Source organism: Olea europaea, chromosome 7 (genome assembly GCF_002742605.1).
Source record: "Olea europaea var. sylvestris chromosome 7, O_europaea_v1, whole genome shotgun sequence".
NCBI classification, from domain to species: domain Eukaryota; kingdom Viridiplantae; phylum Streptophyta; class Magnoliopsida; order Lamiales; family Oleaceae; genus Olea; species Olea europaea.
In genome coordinates this window covers 20,963,902-20,982,695 of record NC_036243.1, presented here as the reverse complement: position 1 = coordinate 20,982,695, position 18,794 = coordinate 20,963,902, and the positions used below count along the sequence as shown (strand labels likewise).

The window sequence follows — 18,794 nt, the reverse complement described above, 5'->3', positions numbered from 1 at the left end:
TGTGATCGAAGCAACCGAATGAGGTAAAAGAGTTTTTTGAAATAAATTATTATCTCAAATTTTTTGGACCGTTTATTTCATTTACACTGTGTACGAAAAGTTGAATTCCATTAACAAAAAACGTGAAAAGCTTTATTTAAAATAATTTAAAAGCCACTTAATAATTAGGCTACATGGCAGAAATGGGTTGGATGAGGCGTGAAATAAATACTCCGGCGTGGGATCCGTTTTCTTCGTTTGGACAGACACTCCATTTGAGAAACAAAACTGTTTTCCCTTTTTTGTTCCTGAGAATCCCAATTTGAGGAACAGAAATAACCTCAATTTTAGCAAAATAAAGATCGATTCCAAGTTGTTCAAGAATAGTAACATCGAGTTTGTAATCTGAGCTTCCCTTTAATAGTCTTTTAATTACACCGCAGTTTTCGAAGAACCTCGCAGGTACGCTCTATCTCCACAATATAATTATCATCTGCTATATGTCTTGCTTACACAAAGTTTTCATCTAACAAAGTTTAACGTTCCCTTCAATATATAGTTTTCGAATTCTAAGGTTACAATATATGGTATATGTAGTGGCATTATTACCTTGTTAAAGGTTGACTTTCCTGGTAATAATTCCGAACCCTTAAATTCAAGATTATCTTGAGTTCTAGTTTTTAGATTTCTGATTCATCATTTGTGCCATGAACTGTGAAATGGTTGAACAAGGGTCAAAGAGTTCAAATAAGTACTGAAATATTTTAATAGCATTGCCTTCCCAGTAGGTACAGATGAAGTTATCTTCTGCAGTTATTTTAGGTGTATTATCCCTAATACAACATGGAAGAAAAGATAAATAGAATATACTATCAAGAACCCTTAATTGTGTACTGACAGGTCGAAATTTGAGCCACAAACTGTTTAAGCTTTTAAATGATGTGACCCACGTAATGTCAGTTCCTCGGACTTTAGGGTTTTTTCCTTCATCCAAGAGAAGATTTTATTTAGAACTAGTAAATCACACGTGTTTACCCCTAACCGAGAGCACTATGATTAGGGCTGTTAATGTATTGAATTTTGATCCGAATCCGATGAAATTAACGGAAGATGGATTTAAGGTTTCAATCCGATAATCTGATTAAGATCCGAATTCGATAATTAGTTAACTGAATGGAGCAAATATGGATATATATCGATCCGATCCGATAACAATCCGGTCCGATTTGCTATAATAATATTATATATTTTATTTTTTATATCATAATTTATTAAACATAATTTTTTCCATTTTGAAACTTATATTATGCGTTACGCATAATTTTCAAATAATAAATAATATTAGATAATATTATAATATTTTTACTTGAAATATTCAAAAAGGTTTAATTTTTTATTAATTAAAATAAGATAAAAATAACTATAGTAATTTGTTTATAACATCAAAAACTAATAATTAATATGTCCAAAAATAATTTACTTTGTTAAAATTGATATTGTTTTTTATTTTAATTTTGTTAATACTATGATTTTTAGTGAAAATAATAAAATAAACTAGTAAACACTTAGAATTGACAATTGAGTAGTATTCTACATTGAAAGACCACTAAAACATTAGAAGAGAAGTACCCTTTAAAAATGTAGTATCTCATATAAGAAGATTATTAAAACATTCCAAGAGAAATCTTCTTTAAGAGGAACTAAAAGAGCATCACCTGATAAAAAAAATTGATTTGTGCCTTCTAATATTTTAGGTGAGCCTATCAAGATAGTTAAAATATTTTTTTGGGAAAAAATTGGTGGAAAAAAATTCAGATCGGATTATTGGATCGGATATTCAATAACATAGCAAATCGGACATGGATTTAACAATCAAATATCTGTTGGATTATCGGATCGGATCAGATCAGATAATTTTTCTCAATGGATCGGACCGAATTTGGACAGATCCGCTTCATATCCGATCCATTGATAGCCCTAACTATGAGTCACATTTGGGACAAAAATCCCCTAACCGAGAATCATATAGGATTGTATGAGTCCTAATTAAAAAGCTTTACGAGTTCTAAATGAGAACTCTATGAATATCCAATTAAAAAGACCCTAAGTGAAAGCACTACGAGCCCTTGTAACTTCCTGATGTGAAGTCTTCTATATATATAATAAATATTAGGATAAATAAATAATTAACATAATATTATAGATTTATAAGGAGAGGTGCCGCCAAATAAAATATGCAAAAAATACCCCCACCACGTTTTTAACAATGACATAAACATATATTAATTTTGTTACTCAACTAGGGCTCCTTCTTTAACTTTTTTAAATAAATAAATATTAATTTTGATGAACTTTTAATAAAAGTTTTAACAGAATATGGTGAAAGTTGATGAAATATTTTGTGAAAAGTTGAAAAGAAAAATTGTAAATTTCAAATTAATTATTTACTTTATCTCAACTTTTGAAGTTATACCAAATAAGCACTAATTTTTCATTTCTGATAAGTTCCTTTTTTTCCCATCAAATTTATTAATTGTTTCATTCAATCTTATGCACCCACACTATGTGAATATAATGTTGGAAACATTTCTTCGTCAAAAGTGGAATCCACTTTGGATTAATTGAACTTTTCTTGATATACATAATTTTTGTACATCAAGATGTCCATGCCTCTTACATGAAGTGGGATCCACAACTTTGGCCCCATCACAAGTTGTGGGCCACACTTCATGTGAGAGGCATGGACGACAAAAGTTGTGGACCCCACCTCATATGAGAGATATGGACACTATTATGGATAAAAATTATATACATCTAGAATCTTCCGGATAAAATTTAGGTAAAAATTGTAGTACACGCGGACGCAGTTTGCCAAATCTGAAATCACCTCCAACCACCTTAAAAGTCAAATGATTTTGTTTTTTTGCCATAGTCCAAGAAACTAATGATTAAATTACAATACGATTGGTAGGTTAAAAAATTAATAATCCTACCCGAGTTGCAAGCCACTAATTTTTGGAGGTTGAACATAGCCGCCCGTTATGTTTATCATTTAGCACCAAGTCCAAACTAATGAAATATTTTTATCAAAAATCCCTTCGACTTAAAATTGTGACCTACCATTCGATAAGTCAATCCTGGAATCTTGCGTGATCGGTGTTTTTATTTTTTATTTTTATTTAAAATTTTTTCTTTCGAAACTAAGCCTCCATTTGATCTCCATTAATTTACATTCCATTAAATTTTATTTTTCTCTCTTCTATTTTTAACCACACAATCTTTCATAAAATAATATTATACGTCAATCGAAAATCTTATCTTCTCTTTAAACCACTCATTTTTCAAAAAAATATTATTCCACCCATTAATTTTTCAACGTAATGGGGGCCAAACATGGGTTAAGTTTCTCAATGTTACGCTATTTATTACAGTATTGCACGACATATTAGACCCAAACAATTCAATTAGGGGTTATTAGGATTGTTTGACAAGACTTTTGAAAAATTAAAATTGTTTTTGAAATTAAAAAGACACTTTTAAATATATTTAAATAGTTTTTGCAAAATTATTTTATTTAGTTAAAAGTATTTTAAAAAAAGTCAATATAACGTAACTTTCTTAAAAAAAAAATTGTCTTGCAAAAAGTTAAAGTAGAAATAGAAGTTCTATCCGTAAACACGTTGTTATAAAAATAATATTGACCGGTGACTTTATAAAAATTCAATTTGTGTCATGTAGTCAAATCAAACTTTATTAATCATTTAGACAATAGCTGGATTGAATTCAATAATCTCAATCACTAATCCTAATTATAATTGTTAAGGTATTATCTTAAAACTTGTTCGACAGTGATTATGAGTGAAAAAAATTAACAGTAAAAAATTTAATATTAAAATTAAAAATAACGGTTGAAATAGTAAAATAGCAGTAAAAAATATAATATTTTGGAATGAAAAATTGCTACCAAACTGGACTTAATATCAATTAATTATTAATCACCGAATGCCTAATCCAATAGTCGGACCAATTAGGCTAAACAGAACTAATACAAGTTGAATGATGAATTGGTGGTTTGTCGTTAAAAGCCCCGCCACCTCCAATACATTTCCAAAAATAAATAAATAAATAAAATCTCTTTTCATAATCTGCTTATTTTATAGACGAGTACAATCTGTTTAAAGGATGAAGAAGCAGAATACCACCGCCGCCACCGGACGCGGACGCCAGCAACCGGAGGTACGGTTACATAATTTACTTTTGTTCTTTTTATATTTTGCATGAATTGAGAGGATTGCAGGAATATTGGGTTGAAATTTGGTGTTTTGGTTGCACGTGCTTGCAGCCTTTTTGGCCTCGCGTCGTTGTGCGCAAGTTACTCAACATCAACGCCAAGAACTCCGATTACACTGCCGATTCTGACTCCGGCTCAGATTCTGACCAAGGTTTAGTTTACTTCCGTAAATGCTGTTCTATTCTACAAGCTCTCAAAATTTTCAGTTTGTATTTATTTCAATTTTCCTTGGGATTTTACAGAAACTTGTGATTGGCCGAGAGAATCACGATTTAAGAAGGAGAAAAGCGATGAAGTTCAGATCGATGATAATGGTAATAAGATTTTGTTCAAAATTCAAATTGTTAAATTTTTCCATCAATATACTTGCTTTTGGATGAACTTTTTTGTGATCTGTGATCTATATAGCTATGCATACTATCCCAGAGGCTCTTCCCAGGCTAAGAAGACGAAATTCAGAGACATTTAGATCTCAGTATATAAACAATAAGAAAATCAGGTAATTCTTTACATTTTGAAGAACAAACTGGGGCTGATTATTGCTGAGGTTAATGAGCAAAACATCATTGGATTTTTTGGTAGAGTTAACGTGTAGCGAGGTTTTAATTTATTTATTATTGTATTTTTCCTTGCTAGAATATGTGCTGCCACATGGAATGTTGGCGGAAGAGTTCCTTCAGACGACCTAGATCTTGATGATTGGTTAGATATTAATGATCCCGCCGACTTGTATGTAATTGGGTGAGTTGCTCAATTGAAACCATGATTCAACTTAAGTATCTTATACGGAATCAGTTCTCGTTATTCTATGTACTTTCTGTCTACAGCCTTCAGGAGATTATACCATTAAATGCTGGAAACATATTTGGTGCTGAAGATAGTCGTCCAGTTTCAAAGTGGGAAAACATAATTCGTGAAAATCTGAACAGAATTCCACCAGTGACTAAGCTTAAATGCTATAGTGATCCTGCTTCTCCATCCAGGTTTAAGCCATCTGAAGATACCCCAGACATTGAGGATGAAATTTTATTTGAATCAGACAGTGATTTAGAGGAGGAAATCTACCCATTGGATGAAGAACCGAACAATCTTGATGAAATCAAGGATGGAATAGTTGGAGGAGAAAATTTCGTTGATGCTGATGCCTTGGTGTCCAAAGAGGAGCAACAAGAATTTGATTCTCCAAAGAGGCTCAACCGATTGAACTGCTTTAGAACAGATGATTCAGAAGAAAATGGAGAGCCTCGAACTACCCACTATATCAATAAATTAACGAAAACACTTAGTAGCACAGAAAGGATAGGTTTAAGCTGGCCGGAGCTACCACTAGATCTTCTGTCTCAGCAAAGTTTTGAAAGACCAAATTCCTTAACATCTACGAAATCTTTCAAAGCTTACAAATCTTTTAGAACATATAGTTCTTTTAAGTCAAATGAGAACAGTGAAAATAGAATGCGATCTGATATAGCTTCACTCATTGAAGTTGACCTTGAATCCCTAATAAATCGTAAAAGAAAGCCCCCATATGTAAGGATAGTAAGCAAGCAAATGGTTGGTATACTTATTACCATATGGGTCCGCCGGAGCTTGCGAAGGCATATACAGCACCTCAATGTCTCTACTGTTGGTGTTGGCGTCATGGGTTACATAGGCAACAAGGTGTGTTCTTTCCTCTGTATCTTAGCTTGCTTTTTGGTAAATATGTCTGTTTTGTCAACATATCCTATTTCATTTGTTGTATATTTTGGAATTTCTCATGGTAAAACATGGAAGAAAATTATTCCGTGAACATTGCTTTCACCATTGATTCAAAATATGAACCACAGACATCTGGAATGTAAACAATGGATAACTTTCTTGCAAGTTATGCATCTAATAATGAATGACCATAAACAAAGAGTTGTAGGTCTGTGTTCAACCAAGGGGGCTATTAATGTTCCCATTATTTAAAGTCATGTATTAGTACATTAGATTCCTAGTAGAGCTAATCGAGCATCATGAGGAATCTTAAAATTGATTCAGGGTAATTAGAGCCATTCTTTTTGCTTGTGTCATGGTCATTCCTTTTGTACATTGAAATAAATAACCACCAAATTGGTTTCCTTGTTAATTGGCTATTATGTGGGTAAATCTGACTTGAACTGGAATCTCCAGTTTACCTTTCTCATCTTTCATTTCTACAGTTTGACAGTTAAGATAGAGAACCAAAGTAGCTTCACATTCACTTTATGTTTGACATGATTCCTGCTTCTTGTTGTTTTAGTCAGTGTTCATTTCTATCTTTTATTTATTTGTTGTACTGGATGAACGTGTACAAGTGGAATCTTGAAAGCTGATTTCTAAACACATCGGATCATGCTCAGATAGTCGTTCTTTACATATTAGATATCAACAGAATTGATTATGAAGTGAATGTATCAGATTCCAATTCGTCGTATATCAATACTATCATTTTTTCCTTTCAGGGATCAATATCAGTTAGCATGTCTATATATCAAACGCTCTTCTGTTTTGTTTGCACTCACCTAACGTCTGGTGAGAAAGATTGGGATGCAGTCAAAAGAAGTGCTGATGTTCATGAAATACATAGACGGACACGTTTCAATTCACTCTCTGCTATTGGACTTCCTAAGAGCATCTATGACCATGAGTAAGTAAATTGAATCCTTTCCTCAGTTCTTTTCACTTTTTTCCCCCTTTTCTTTCCAATATTTGTGGAGGTACGTGGTAACTCTAAGTAAACTAGGTTGCTATCTTTGAAAGTAATCTGCATCAATGAATTTGTCAAAAAATGGAAAAGTAAAAGAATTGGGACATCTTGGATGATGATTGACTATCCTATGATAAGTCTCTGATGCCATGCCATTTGCTTCTTGATCTTGAATTCAAGGCAATATAAATGTCTTTCAATTTTCGTAAGTATTTGGACACTTTTTTCACTTTGATTGGTAGCAAGACTTCGGTTGTTGTTGTATCATATATTTTTGGTTATAGGATCTAATTAGTAGACCAGTAATTGTACTTGTAAATATGAATGTGCAAACGATCACTTACTATTTGCAACTTTCATATTACTAGCTCTGCTCAAATGACCTTCATCTGGTCGCAGGAGAATAATCTGGCTGGGTGACCTAAATTATCGCATCAATTTGTCCTATGAGAAAACAAGAGAGCTGATCTCCAAAAAGGACTGGTCCAACTTAATTAAGTATGATCAGGTGAAACTTGAATTTTTTGACTTTTCTTTAATTGATAGAATAATTAATATTCAAGTCCTGCTCAGTATTATGAGCATATACTTTTGTGGAAATGTTGACTAAGGACTAGAATCTTCTGCACTATTTGCTGACACCTAAATTCATACAACTTAACAAAAGAAGACAAACACAATAGCATTGAGAAATGTAATGATGTCAATAATTATGTTTAACTTTACCTTTGACATGTATTTTGTCTTAATTAATGTTCATTTAATGTGGAGTTGTCTTATACGTTGTAGTTTGTACCATAATATGTCGAAAAATTCCTTCATTGGCAGCTAAGCAGTGAGTTCAGAAAAGGTCGTGCATTTGATGGATGGTCTGAAGGTACTCTCAACTTTGCACCAACTTACAAATATGAGACAAATTCCAAGTCTTATCATGGAGAGGATCCAAGGGCTGGGAGGCGAACTCCTGCATGGTACGTATATATCTTAGTGGCGTTCTTTATGATGCAAAGTCTCTGATCTTGTAGACATCCAAATAATTTGTTTCTAGCACCCTTCCCTTTAGTAGTCTTGAACCATCTATCAAGTCCAATTCAAATTGTGATAATTCTACTTGTTTCTCTGGTTTTGTTTTTTTCTCTTCCAATATCAGCTTTTTGTGTGTGTGTGTTGTGCCCGCTCCACTAATGTCAACATATACTTCATCCTTAAAAGATTTCTTTTGTTTCTTGAAGTGTTTTACATTTAATTTTTTTTTTTTTTTTTTTTTTTTTTTTTTTTTTTTTTTTTTTTTTTTTTTATCTTTTCAGGTGTGATCGTATTCTTTCCTTTGGGACGGGCATGAGATTGCTAAGCTATGGGAGGACCGAACTTATGCTATCTGATCACCGGCCTGTGAGTGCCTCTTTTACTGTGGACGTTGAAGAATTTTCTTCGAGGAAGTTGCAAAGAGCACTCACCTTGACTGATGCCGAAGTTGAAGAGAGCGAGATCGGAATCTGTCATGGAATTAGCATGTTAAGATTAGGAGAGGTGAGTATTGTACCATATTACCAGACAATTCTTTGTCCCAATCTATGTGCAGATTATTGGTCAATCATAACATTGACACTGAGCTAAATTATTATCGTTTGTTTGCTTGTTGAAGCAGGATGCATCATATCGGGAGCGTTAAGTACGGTCAATACATGAAAATATTCAAAATGTTGTAAGCTGGAGCATATTCATAGTATAAAGTACTGGATACGTCATGAAGTAATAAACATTATTATAATCTTCCTTAGCAACGTACCATTAAGGTTGTATATTTTGGTTAGTTTATAATTGTTTTAAGTGTGTATTCTCGTTATCCTCATAATATGTGTTTGAAATAGATTGTACCGCACATAAATTTTGTTATCCAATGCGCTGGATAGTGCCGACAGTCATTTGTATCTTCGTAAATTAATCAATTTTCCCATAAAAATTGTATGTTCAATATTTTAAATGATGCTTAATTATGTTGGAATTGGATTGGTTGCTATTGCAATGTTTTTGCACGAACATGGGTCGAACCCTAAAAAGTGAAGGGCGGGCACTCTCTGAATTCAACTAAAAATGCATCAAAGGAACATCGGGAATAAAATAAAGCATGCATATGTCATAATCTCTTCCAATGAACATAGCTTTTCTTGGACTATATTCCAAGAGGAAATAGATCCCCCATCAATCATTCCAAAATCCCACTTTTTAAGACCTTTCATTCTTGACCATCAAATACGAAACTCAACCAAATCAAGCACTTTAAGCATCACAGACTTTATGAATAAAGGTTCATTGCAAATTATCTAGAGAATAGAATCATTAAAAAACTCACCAGGTAAACAAGATTCCCATTTCATTCAATAGGGCTTCATCTAGTCTACACATTTCATCAATGTAAGAAACACACTACCGAACATTGTTACAGGAAGAAAATTAAATTTCTATACATAATTTGGGTATCACCGTTGCCCTCTGTTTTTCTTCTTTTTTTCATTTTTTTTTTTTCCTGAACAAACGTTAACACCATCCAGGGAGTTGGAAGTCTCTTCAATTGTTCAAGATTTCAGGATCTCTCAGCCAGTACTGCTGAAACCTTTGCCTTGCATATTCCATATAATCAAAGTCAATATGATTCACATATGCCTGCAGAGTCCAAAAATAAGCACACATATTGAATCCTCACTTATTTACACATAAAAAGAACAGAAGGAAAAATAAAATGAAAAACGATTACCGAGATTAACCCCCACAATCCCCAGAAGATATGGTTTGCCAGAGTGAACTTCTCTATATCGTCTGCGAGCTGCTTTGCTTCAGCGTCACTGGATTGATGGCCTGCATACATTATTGAAATGTTAACTCATATATGTTGGAACGTGAGAAACCTATTTACACTGTATGCTTATCACCTCGAGCTTGATCATATTACAGTCCTAATATTATAAAAATATCAAGGATATTTTGGTGTGTGAGACGCGTCAAGAAAGACTTGTTCTTTATTCTCCATTACAGCGAAAAAACTGCATAGAGTAGTAGATGCAGCTCTCGTATTGAAGGTGAACCACTATAAATTTGTGTTTGCTTTGCCTATTTCTCTATTTATTTAACCCTCGTAAAAAAAGGGATCAGAATGCAATTCAAGAATATATCAACTAAGATCAATGAAAATTTTTCTCATAATTCAACTTGAAAGGGTCATTTTCAGTCAGTCAACCATGAACTAAAAAAGGGATCAGAATTTAATTCAAGAATATATCAACTAACATCAGTGAAAAAAGTTCTCATAATTCAACTTGAAAGGGTCATTTTCAGTCAGTCAAGCATGAACATTAGTTGAATTGCCAAGAATTGGATAAGGATTAAGTAACTTAGGATTAACATGGATTAGTCTTAATATGTGGTCCCTGTAGCAGCAATTTTTATCCCTACTGACCAAACAAGAAATCAAAGGCAATAAAAGAGACGTGACCAGGTTGGATAATTGGCCTTTCTCCCATTTAAAGATCACTACAAGGCAAAAGGGAAGTATAATACTTCGATGATATCTCAGTCGAAAACTTAAAATACATATATGAAAAGGGTCACACCACGAACACGAATATCTGGTACAATTCAAAACAACTACGTAGAGAACAAACCTGTAGATCCGAGATATTTATGTATGAATCTTAGACGCTCCTCTTGATCTGTTGCCAAAGCCAAATATAAATGTCAAACAATCACTATTGAGTTATACCTCTTAATCCTGTTCTAGTTTGACATATGGAGAAAGAATAATATGATAAAGAACAAGTAAAACTTGCATACAAATTCCAATCATGGTAGTTGAAATTACTGACCGGGGTATTTGCTATAATCCAAGATATGAGGCTTCTCAGTGTGATAATTTGCTGCCATCTCACAGAAGTGATTGGCAAGATCATAAGCAATAGGATTGTAACTAGCATACTCATAATCCTGTAAAAGAAATAAAAAATCATACGAAGTCAGAACATAGTTTCCTCATCTGAGTAAATATGTCCCTGTTTGTCACCCATTATTTGAAAAATTAAAGAGTTTTGAATAGTATTTTTTAGAGAATATATTGTTAAAAAGTAAAGAAATTTTATTGATTTGTGTGTAGAATATTTTATTGTGTGAATGTGTCATGGAGAATGATATTGTAGCAAACAATTTAAAATTTTAAAGGTCGATAAACAGTAGCAAATAATTATTTCATCATTTCTCCCAAATACATTTAAGGATTGAAGCAGAACTTACAATTAGAGTGATGGATTTTGCCTTGTCATCAATCATTATGTTACCATATTGCAGATCATTGTGGCAAAAACCAATTTGTTGGTGGTGACCTGATAATGCCTTTTCCAATGAGTCAATCTCCGTTCCTAATTTATCCAAGTGAAATTCCTTCACATGTTCCAGGGAGCACAAACTCTTGGCCTCGCTAAGCCAATTTCTGCAGAAGATATAAAGTCAGTTGAAAAAAAATCTTCTAATGCAAACAATTACTAATTTGGTAGCAGATTGGTACCTCATTCTGTCCCACAAGACTACATTCTTTGATCCCGGCATATCAAGATAATGAAATTCCTTCATTTTTGCAGCTATCAGAGCGGAAATTTCTGGGTCACGAAGGTCAGAAGCTGATAGAGTCTGTGAGGCCAAAAGTAGATGGCAAAAGAGACCAAATGATTAATTTTCAGCGAATTTTCAAAATATAATAAACCCGACCTTTGACAAAGAAGGTTGAAGTAAAACTCTAAAGACAAAAACTCAGATCGACTGATTCCTGAGTCAGCATAACATAAATAAGATTAGAAAACATTGAAAATTATGTGGCTCAAAAGATCACATTCATTCGCACATGCCACATTCAGCCTTTCTCTACAAGGATTGAAAATGTAAATTGACTTCAACTAGATTAACAGAATTTCATCATTCTATCGCATCGATATGACATCATATGTAAGTATCCAACTAGAAAACCAGAGCATTGGAGTTTTTGGATCGATGGCTTTGCTTATCGAACTGTATACTGTAATTGTCTACTGCAAACACCTCCATAATATTTTACAAATTTAAGAGGACAAAATTCTCAAAGCTTTAATTCGTATTTGCTTTATTCTGCTCCTTTTAATCACTTACACATGATTTAGAATCTTTTTCTCAAAGTGGAAACAAACTCCACATGGTACCAAGGACTAAAATTCCTAATTTTTAGAAGGCATTTTTTCTTGGAATAAACGGCACCATCAATCTGGAAAAATAGACATCATCTGCTAGCAAAAATATCTTCTACCAGACAAGAAAAACCGGAAAACTTAGAATGAAATTGAAATTAATTTTCACATACCCTGGCATGAATGAACTCCTCGACTCGCCCCTCCTTAAATTGACCAAGAAGCTTAGGTCCATGACCATGAGTCGACATACATTTAAAAGTGCGAATTTCCTCATCCCGGTCGAAGAAAAGCTCGACCCCTTCGCCATAAATTCTAATCAAAACTGTTCTTGGCAAATTTTCCATTTTTGTTGGCCAGCTTATTTGATAAATTTCATTAGTCATGGCACCACTCAAATGAATCACCTTCAAATTACTTGAATCAAACACATCTCCCCATTCTGAAGCCAAATTTAATAGCAGGTTCATCAATTCATCAGACAAACTACCTTCTACAAATCCATTCGTCTTCACCGCCATAAAAAATAAAAACAATTTTCCCCTTAAATAAAGGAATAAAATTTTAATTAGCATCCATTTCAGAGATCAATATCTATTGTAAAACCACAAAACAAATAATTCAATCGATCTTTTCAAGAAAATTCAATGATTATAGCAGGTATCATAACCAATTTCAAGAACCCAAATAATCCAAAACAAAAATGAATTCGAGAACTTACTTTGAGATAGAAAATGAAAGTTGTTGAAGATTTTTTTATGGGCAAATGTGAATTGAACTTAAGAAGGGCTAAAACATTGAAGGTTGAAGAAAACTCCCCTCTATATATAGATATATAATTGTAAGTCATAGTCATATACACCAAGAATCTGCATTTGCTATGTGAGTGGGGGTGGGGTGCACACATATAACAGATTGAGCCTATCATGGTTTACGTTTATCACACGCTTCGAAACGCGTACCCGAGGATTACTTCGTATTATCTGGATATAAAGAACTAATCAAGATATGACCAATAGAAAGTGGACACGTTGGCAGTGTTGTAACGCCGGGAGAAACTGGGTTGTAACAGTAAACCGTCATAACTAACGTCGGTACGGAACTGAACTTCTATCTGCCAATCAAGCCGTTCGATGCATGACACGTGTTACTTTATTGGCTCCTGAGAATCAAAAATAATATTACAAAATAAGAAATAAGGAAATGAAATCCCAATACTGTCCCAGCTAAGCTAACTTTCATAAAATCTCGATCGTCGCTGAGAAAGGGGGCCCGATTGACATCCTCAATCGGGTTTCTAGAGAAAGATCCCAATAGTTATTAAATGCATAATTATCATACCCAACTGAATTAGAGTTAATCATGTCAATACTCATGAACCGTCAAGTTAAAAATTATAGCTTGACGTTACCAACCTACTATGACAAACCAACTTGTGAATCAATCGAGACGGGATCAGACTAATTTCAATTTAACTTCCTGTTTGGTTCTCATTTTCTAAAACTCATTTTTCATAAATTTATTTTTAACGATATATTTTATGAGACTTACAACTTTCATTATTTTTTCAATTATACATTTCATTAACTTTTATTAAAATTTAATTTTTTTTATTTTTAATTTTTTTTAGCTTATTCAAATAGGGTGCTTAAATTATTTTCGAGTTGGATCATTATATATCAGGATCATCTAGCAGAACCATTTAACCTTCCGAATTGGACACATACCCACCAATTATATGTGCGTCAAGGTCAACAATAAAGATAAGCCTTGAAATAAAAGTTTATTCCACGTTTTTTGCGTAAGAAGATTAACATTGGAGATTAATTTAGAAAGTAAACATTGTAAATATTAATAAACAAACCGAACATTTGTCGTATTTTACATTGTATCATCATATTATTTAATAAAAAGAAATTGTATTGACCCCTCTCACTAATCGGCTCTTGCGTTCAAAGACGCTAATAGGGCAACGAGAAAGAGATTCCAAAAATGATTAAAGCGTTACATGCTGATTGACTAGATTTAAATATGGACGGTGCCGATTTTATTAGCAATTTTAATATATAGTGCTGGGGCCCACATGTGGGCCACATAAAATGGCAACAATCTTTGTTTTGTATGAATTGTACATGTACTAAAAAAAAGGTTGAACCCCAACCTTAAGGGTCCCCCACCGCCACTGTCCTGGAGCACCGTGAGGGAGGTAAATCGCAGGTTATGCCTCAAAGGGTATAGGGTGGAAGGCTGCTTGTACACTTACACTTACCCAAGAGCCAAATCCATATTTCAGGATTCGAACCCTTGACGCGGCAGCCTCAAGCAAAGCTGGATTTCTCCACCCTCCCCTTTTACCACTTGGAGATGTGTCCTGGGGCATTGTACATATACTATATTGTATGTAACATTCAATATGAAGAAAAGGTGTCTCAAAATATCAAGAAATGGGGACAAACTATTTTAATGACACACCCACAAAAATTGACAAATTAATCAAGGAAAATGACCCACTATTCAATTTAATTTTTCGAGATGGGATAGAACAAAAAATGAAGAGAAATATTTTGTAGTCAATGTTTATAAAATCTAGTATTTTTCAAAGATATTATACAGTTAGGCATTGATGACGAAAATGATAAATATATTTGTCTACTGTCAATTTAAATATCTCTTTCTATTCAATGGAGACGTAATTCAAAGTTCTCTAGTCTTAGGGGTTGTCTGGTAGAGATTATCCCAAAATTTTCATTATAATTCCGAACGTTATACAGGAAAAGGGGCCCCACTGTAGCAGCATTTTTTGACTGCCTTCGTACCATTCAATTAAATTATTTGGCGAAAAGACGAGAGTGCCCCTCAATAAATGCATTAAATATTATTAAATGAGTGCATTTTTGGCAATTGAAATAATGTGATGATGGTTGCCAGTACTTGTTGTCAATTATTGCGGCTGAAGTCTGTGCAGCAGACTTTTACAACGGTAGGATTTTCGATAATAATTTTGAGAGAATTTCTATCAGACGGTCCCTAAGTTAGGAGTGGAAAAAAAGCCTATCTATCTGCCTATCTTCGACTCAACACTATCTCCATTAGATAAAGAAAGAGAGAGAAAAAAATAATTCTTATTTATCATGCTGTGTATTCTATTGTATAACGGCATCAAACTTATCCAACGCCCTTTTTGCAATTCTATTGCAAAAAGTAGTTGATTTTCTTGTTTCTTCAGCTACTAATTATTTTTCATGTTATGAACCTTGTTTTCGAGGGGTTGTTCGGGTTATACTCATGTTGAGTCCTCAAATTGTGCAATGAGTTAACTTCCACATCTATATTAAACCCTTTTTTTATTTTATTTTTATTTTTAATGACTCAAATGTTCAAATTTCCCCCGACTAATCTTGAGAAGTGGCAGTCTTCCCTCCTGGTTCGTCACCCGAGTAAATTTGAATGCGGTCACAACTTATACACTCTTGAATCGGACATTCGGAATACAATTCTCCTTCCTATGGATCTCTTTTTATGATGTGCGGACAGTACTCCCGGAGAAACGACAAGTCAATAATAACTTTACCTTTACAAGACATCTGCATTCTAACATAAATGTTGCCTATTAGTTGTTGTGAAAATTCGAACGTCCAGTATTCTGTAAAAAACTCTCATACTTTACCACTGCGCCATGTCCATTGAGACAAGCTTGTTTTAACTTGATTTAGCTTTCCAACAAGTAAGAATAAACTTAGTCTGTGTAACGGATTAATTAAATACCAACACTCAATTTCCAAATGACTGATGCGTGGTGGTGGTGTCAAGTACTCTTGAAATATACATATATGTGAAGGTGATTTATGCACGATTCACTTAAAACAAAAATTAAAAACAAATTGAGCTTTGAATAATAAGGCCTCTATACTTCCAGACTGGGCTCTTCTGTTTTGAACGCAATCTTGTGGGCTTATTATGGTCTATGAGCTGCATACAGTGTGAATCAGGCCCAATTTCATCCCAAGCGTCCGGTTTGAGCACTGATGTGACCCATTTTTTCGACCAAGTGACTTCACCAACTAGTCTTACTACAAGAAAAATATCCATGTATATAGTCGATCTCGTGGGTGGTATATCTAAGTGGTTAATCGATAATTTTAGGCAGAACTAGATAGTATAATGGATAATTTATATAAATTCCTGATTTAGAAGGCCTAGTAATATTTTGGCATTGCAAATAGGCCAAGGAACATAGAGCAATGCATATAAAGTTCGAGATAAAGGACGCTGGTAAGATTTTTGTTTTAAAGAAACTTGGTTTTGACAAGTTATGCTGAACTGTCAATCGAGTTTAAAATATCGAATCCTGATAATAACTAATCTGCTGTAAATGCAATACTTTTATGAGGAATCTACTCTTTCTTAAGATTTTATATCTGTACTTTCATTAAGCTATTCACTCTTACTCTGTAGCACGGACATTTCAACTAAGATAACGTGTCCGTGTCCAACAAGTGTTGATACTGACACTCCTTGGACACTCTACCATAAACATTTTTCATTTCTATAAAAAAATAAAATATTATATATATTTAATTCAAAACTATTTGTAAATAACAAATAGGTATATTTAAAAGATTTCAACAAGAAAAGCTAATAACAAGTGTAAAACTAAATTTATATTATATAAATGAAATTTTTTAAAGAATCTAATCAGCACGTAGGCGACATATCGTGTCAGTATTTATTTGTTTGAAAAATTGTTTGTTGACGTATCCGATATCGTATCGAATATAATGTCTGTATCGGTGCATCATAGCTCTTAGTCAAACACAAATAAACCAATGTGATATGTGAGTGGAGAATTCTAAGAGATTATGGCTGTCCTCCAATAGAGTGTAACAATAACTTCACTCGAGTCACTGGCACAAAAATTGGCAAGCGTCAGAAATACATAGAAGTTGCATTTCATCCTATCAAAATCTATTGTGAAGCCTTACAGGAGGCACCAGAAAGCAAAAAATTGCGAAATAAATCAAAGAAATTTGAAAATTTAAATTTAAAAAAGCCAAGTTAAATGTATTTGGAAATTCAGTGGGGGCGAGTGCACCCACTGGTCCCTTAATGGGTCAGCCCCTACCAGAAAGTGCTGATATATCAGTTTTTAGCGTGGAACTGGGCAGCAGCACGACTAACAGTACCTCAAGTGTAAAGCCCTCAGAGAAAGAATCGAGCCCTCCCCGTTTACCTTCCCCAGCAACTGCTGCCAAGAATATTGAGAACCAGACCCAATAACAGAAAATGCGCTACCAACTACACTACGATAACATGTACATATTGGATCAACTCCAAAGGTCGGTTTCTACTAGATAATTTCGAAATGTGGACAAGAAAAGCCCATTGAACCTACATGCAGTTGATAATTAAGAGATTTGGAAGACTGAACAGAGATATCTTTACATGTTATTCAACTTAATTTTTGCTATCGTGTTTTCCCTTATAATTAATAATTTAAAAGTATAAAACTATAGTGTTTCAATGGACAATGCTAAGACTGATAATCTAATAGAGGAAGTTTATTGTACAAAATTTAAAAAAAAAAGTCACTATTCTTTTCCTTGCATATTGCATACTTTTTCGTCATCAAAGGAACAGATTAGTCAGTCTTTATTTATTTATTTTTTATTTTAGCAGTCGATATTCAAGTGCATTGTCTAACAGGAAAGAAAGAATACACGTTAAGCATGGAACTCATATTTAATTATTTGAAAAATACGTTCTTTACAATCAAATAATCCACCAGACAATGAAAAATTCGACAAATGTAGAGCTTACACTCTGTACCTGATATCATCAAATTTGCTCTTAATCCACTTGAAACTCTCTCTTACAGATGCTTTAACTTTACCTTCTCTAGTAAACATGTTATATGCAGCAATCCTCTTCTTCCTCTTCATTTCGGGATCATTTGATGCCGCGAAAGCTTCATCTTTCGTGCTTGGGCCATTAAAAATGTACGAATTTGCTCGATCTTGAAACCCATACCCAAATTCAGTTGAGCAAGAGGAAGAGTACTGGGGATACGATCTGCTTTTTTCCATGCTCATATTTCAACTTTGATCATACGAAACATTTATTTCTTTTCCATCATACATATAAGCTCAAAAGGATAAAAGTAATGCATCTCATGCAAAATAAAGTTGATTTTGGCGAACTTTTTGGTTCACGACTTTTTAGAAAAATTATAAAGGAGAGATCAATAAGTGACCTCAATAGGTAATGGGTATCAAGATTAGTGAAAGTATGTTTCATTTCAAAATATATTAATATTATTAAAGCTGAGTCATTTTGACTTCTATAGATCTGTTGTTTCATTTTTATTACCCTTAAAATAAAATCTTGACACATTGCTGCAATTTCGAAGTATCAAAACTTCAGTGAACATCATAACTATGTACAATCTTAAAAATGTATCTCTAAAATTTTGATACTTCAAAATTGTAGTGAGATGTTAATATGTTACTATGAAACAACAAAACATGACAAAAGAGTAGGAATCCAATTTATCTCAATTATCAGTATAAAATCGTATATCGAAGTTTTTTTTTTTTTTTTTTTCTTTGTTGAATTA

The 18,794-nt window shown here is 33.4% G+C and overlaps 3 protein-coding genes across 5 annotated transcripts; 1 reads left to right on the top strand and 2 right to left on the bottom strand.

Annotated features, from left to right (window-relative positions):
- The first annotated feature begins 226 nt into the window (after positions 1 to 226).
- On the top strand, positions 227 to 8,958 carry LOC111397389 (type IV inositol polyphosphate 5-phosphatase 3-like). Of its 3 annotated transcripts, none has more exons than XM_023024291.1 (12): positions 227 to 441; positions 4,140 to 4,215; positions 4,322 to 4,421; positions 4,513 to 4,584; positions 4,679 to 4,769; positions 4,907 to 5,011; positions 5,098 to 5,929; positions 6,736 to 6,920; positions 7,380 to 7,488; positions 7,809 to 7,951; positions 8,288 to 8,510; positions 8,626 to 8,958. In XM_023024291.1, the coding sequence occupies exons 2-12, from the start codon at positions 4,162 to 4,164 to the stop codon at positions 8,650 to 8,652; spliced, it is 1,941 nt and encodes a 646-aa protein (XP_022880059.1). In that variant the 5' UTR covers positions 227 to 441; positions 4,140 to 4,161; the 3' UTR covers positions 8,653 to 8,958. The 3 variants fall into 3 exon arrangements, with proteins under 3 accessions (XP_022880059.1, XP_022880061.1, XP_022880060.1); XM_023024293.1 differs by having other exon boundaries at positions 228 to 441; positions 8,629 to 8,958; XM_023024292.1 differs by lacking the exon at positions 227 to 441 and having other exon boundaries at positions 4,005 to 4,215.
- Positions 8,959 to 9,275: 317 nt separating this feature from the next.
- LOC111397391 (probable choline kinase 3) lies at positions 9,276 to 13,046 on the bottom strand. Its single transcript, XM_023024294.1, has 8 exons — positions 12,903 to 13,046; positions 12,355 to 12,723; positions 11,533 to 11,654; positions 11,262 to 11,457; positions 10,841 to 10,958; positions 10,640 to 10,687; positions 9,736 to 9,836; positions 9,276 to 9,644 (listed from the first exon to the last, which is right to left on the bottom strand). The coding sequence occupies exons 1-8, from the start codon at positions 13,035 to 13,037 to the stop codon at positions 9,549 to 9,551; spliced, it is 1,185 nt and encodes a 394-aa protein (XP_022880062.1). The 5' UTR covers positions 13,038 to 13,046; the 3' UTR covers positions 9,276 to 9,548.
- Positions 13,047 to 17,901: 4,855 nt separating this feature from the next.
- Positions 17,902 to 18,422, bottom strand: LOC111397720. The gene has a single exon (XM_023024714.1). It carries the CDS (start codon positions 18,268 to 18,270, stop codon positions 17,995 to 17,997), a length of 276 nt encoding a protein of 91 aa, XP_022880482.1. The 5' UTR covers positions 18,271 to 18,422; the 3' UTR covers positions 17,902 to 17,994.
- Between the last annotated feature and the right edge of the window lie 372 nt (positions 18,423 to 18,794).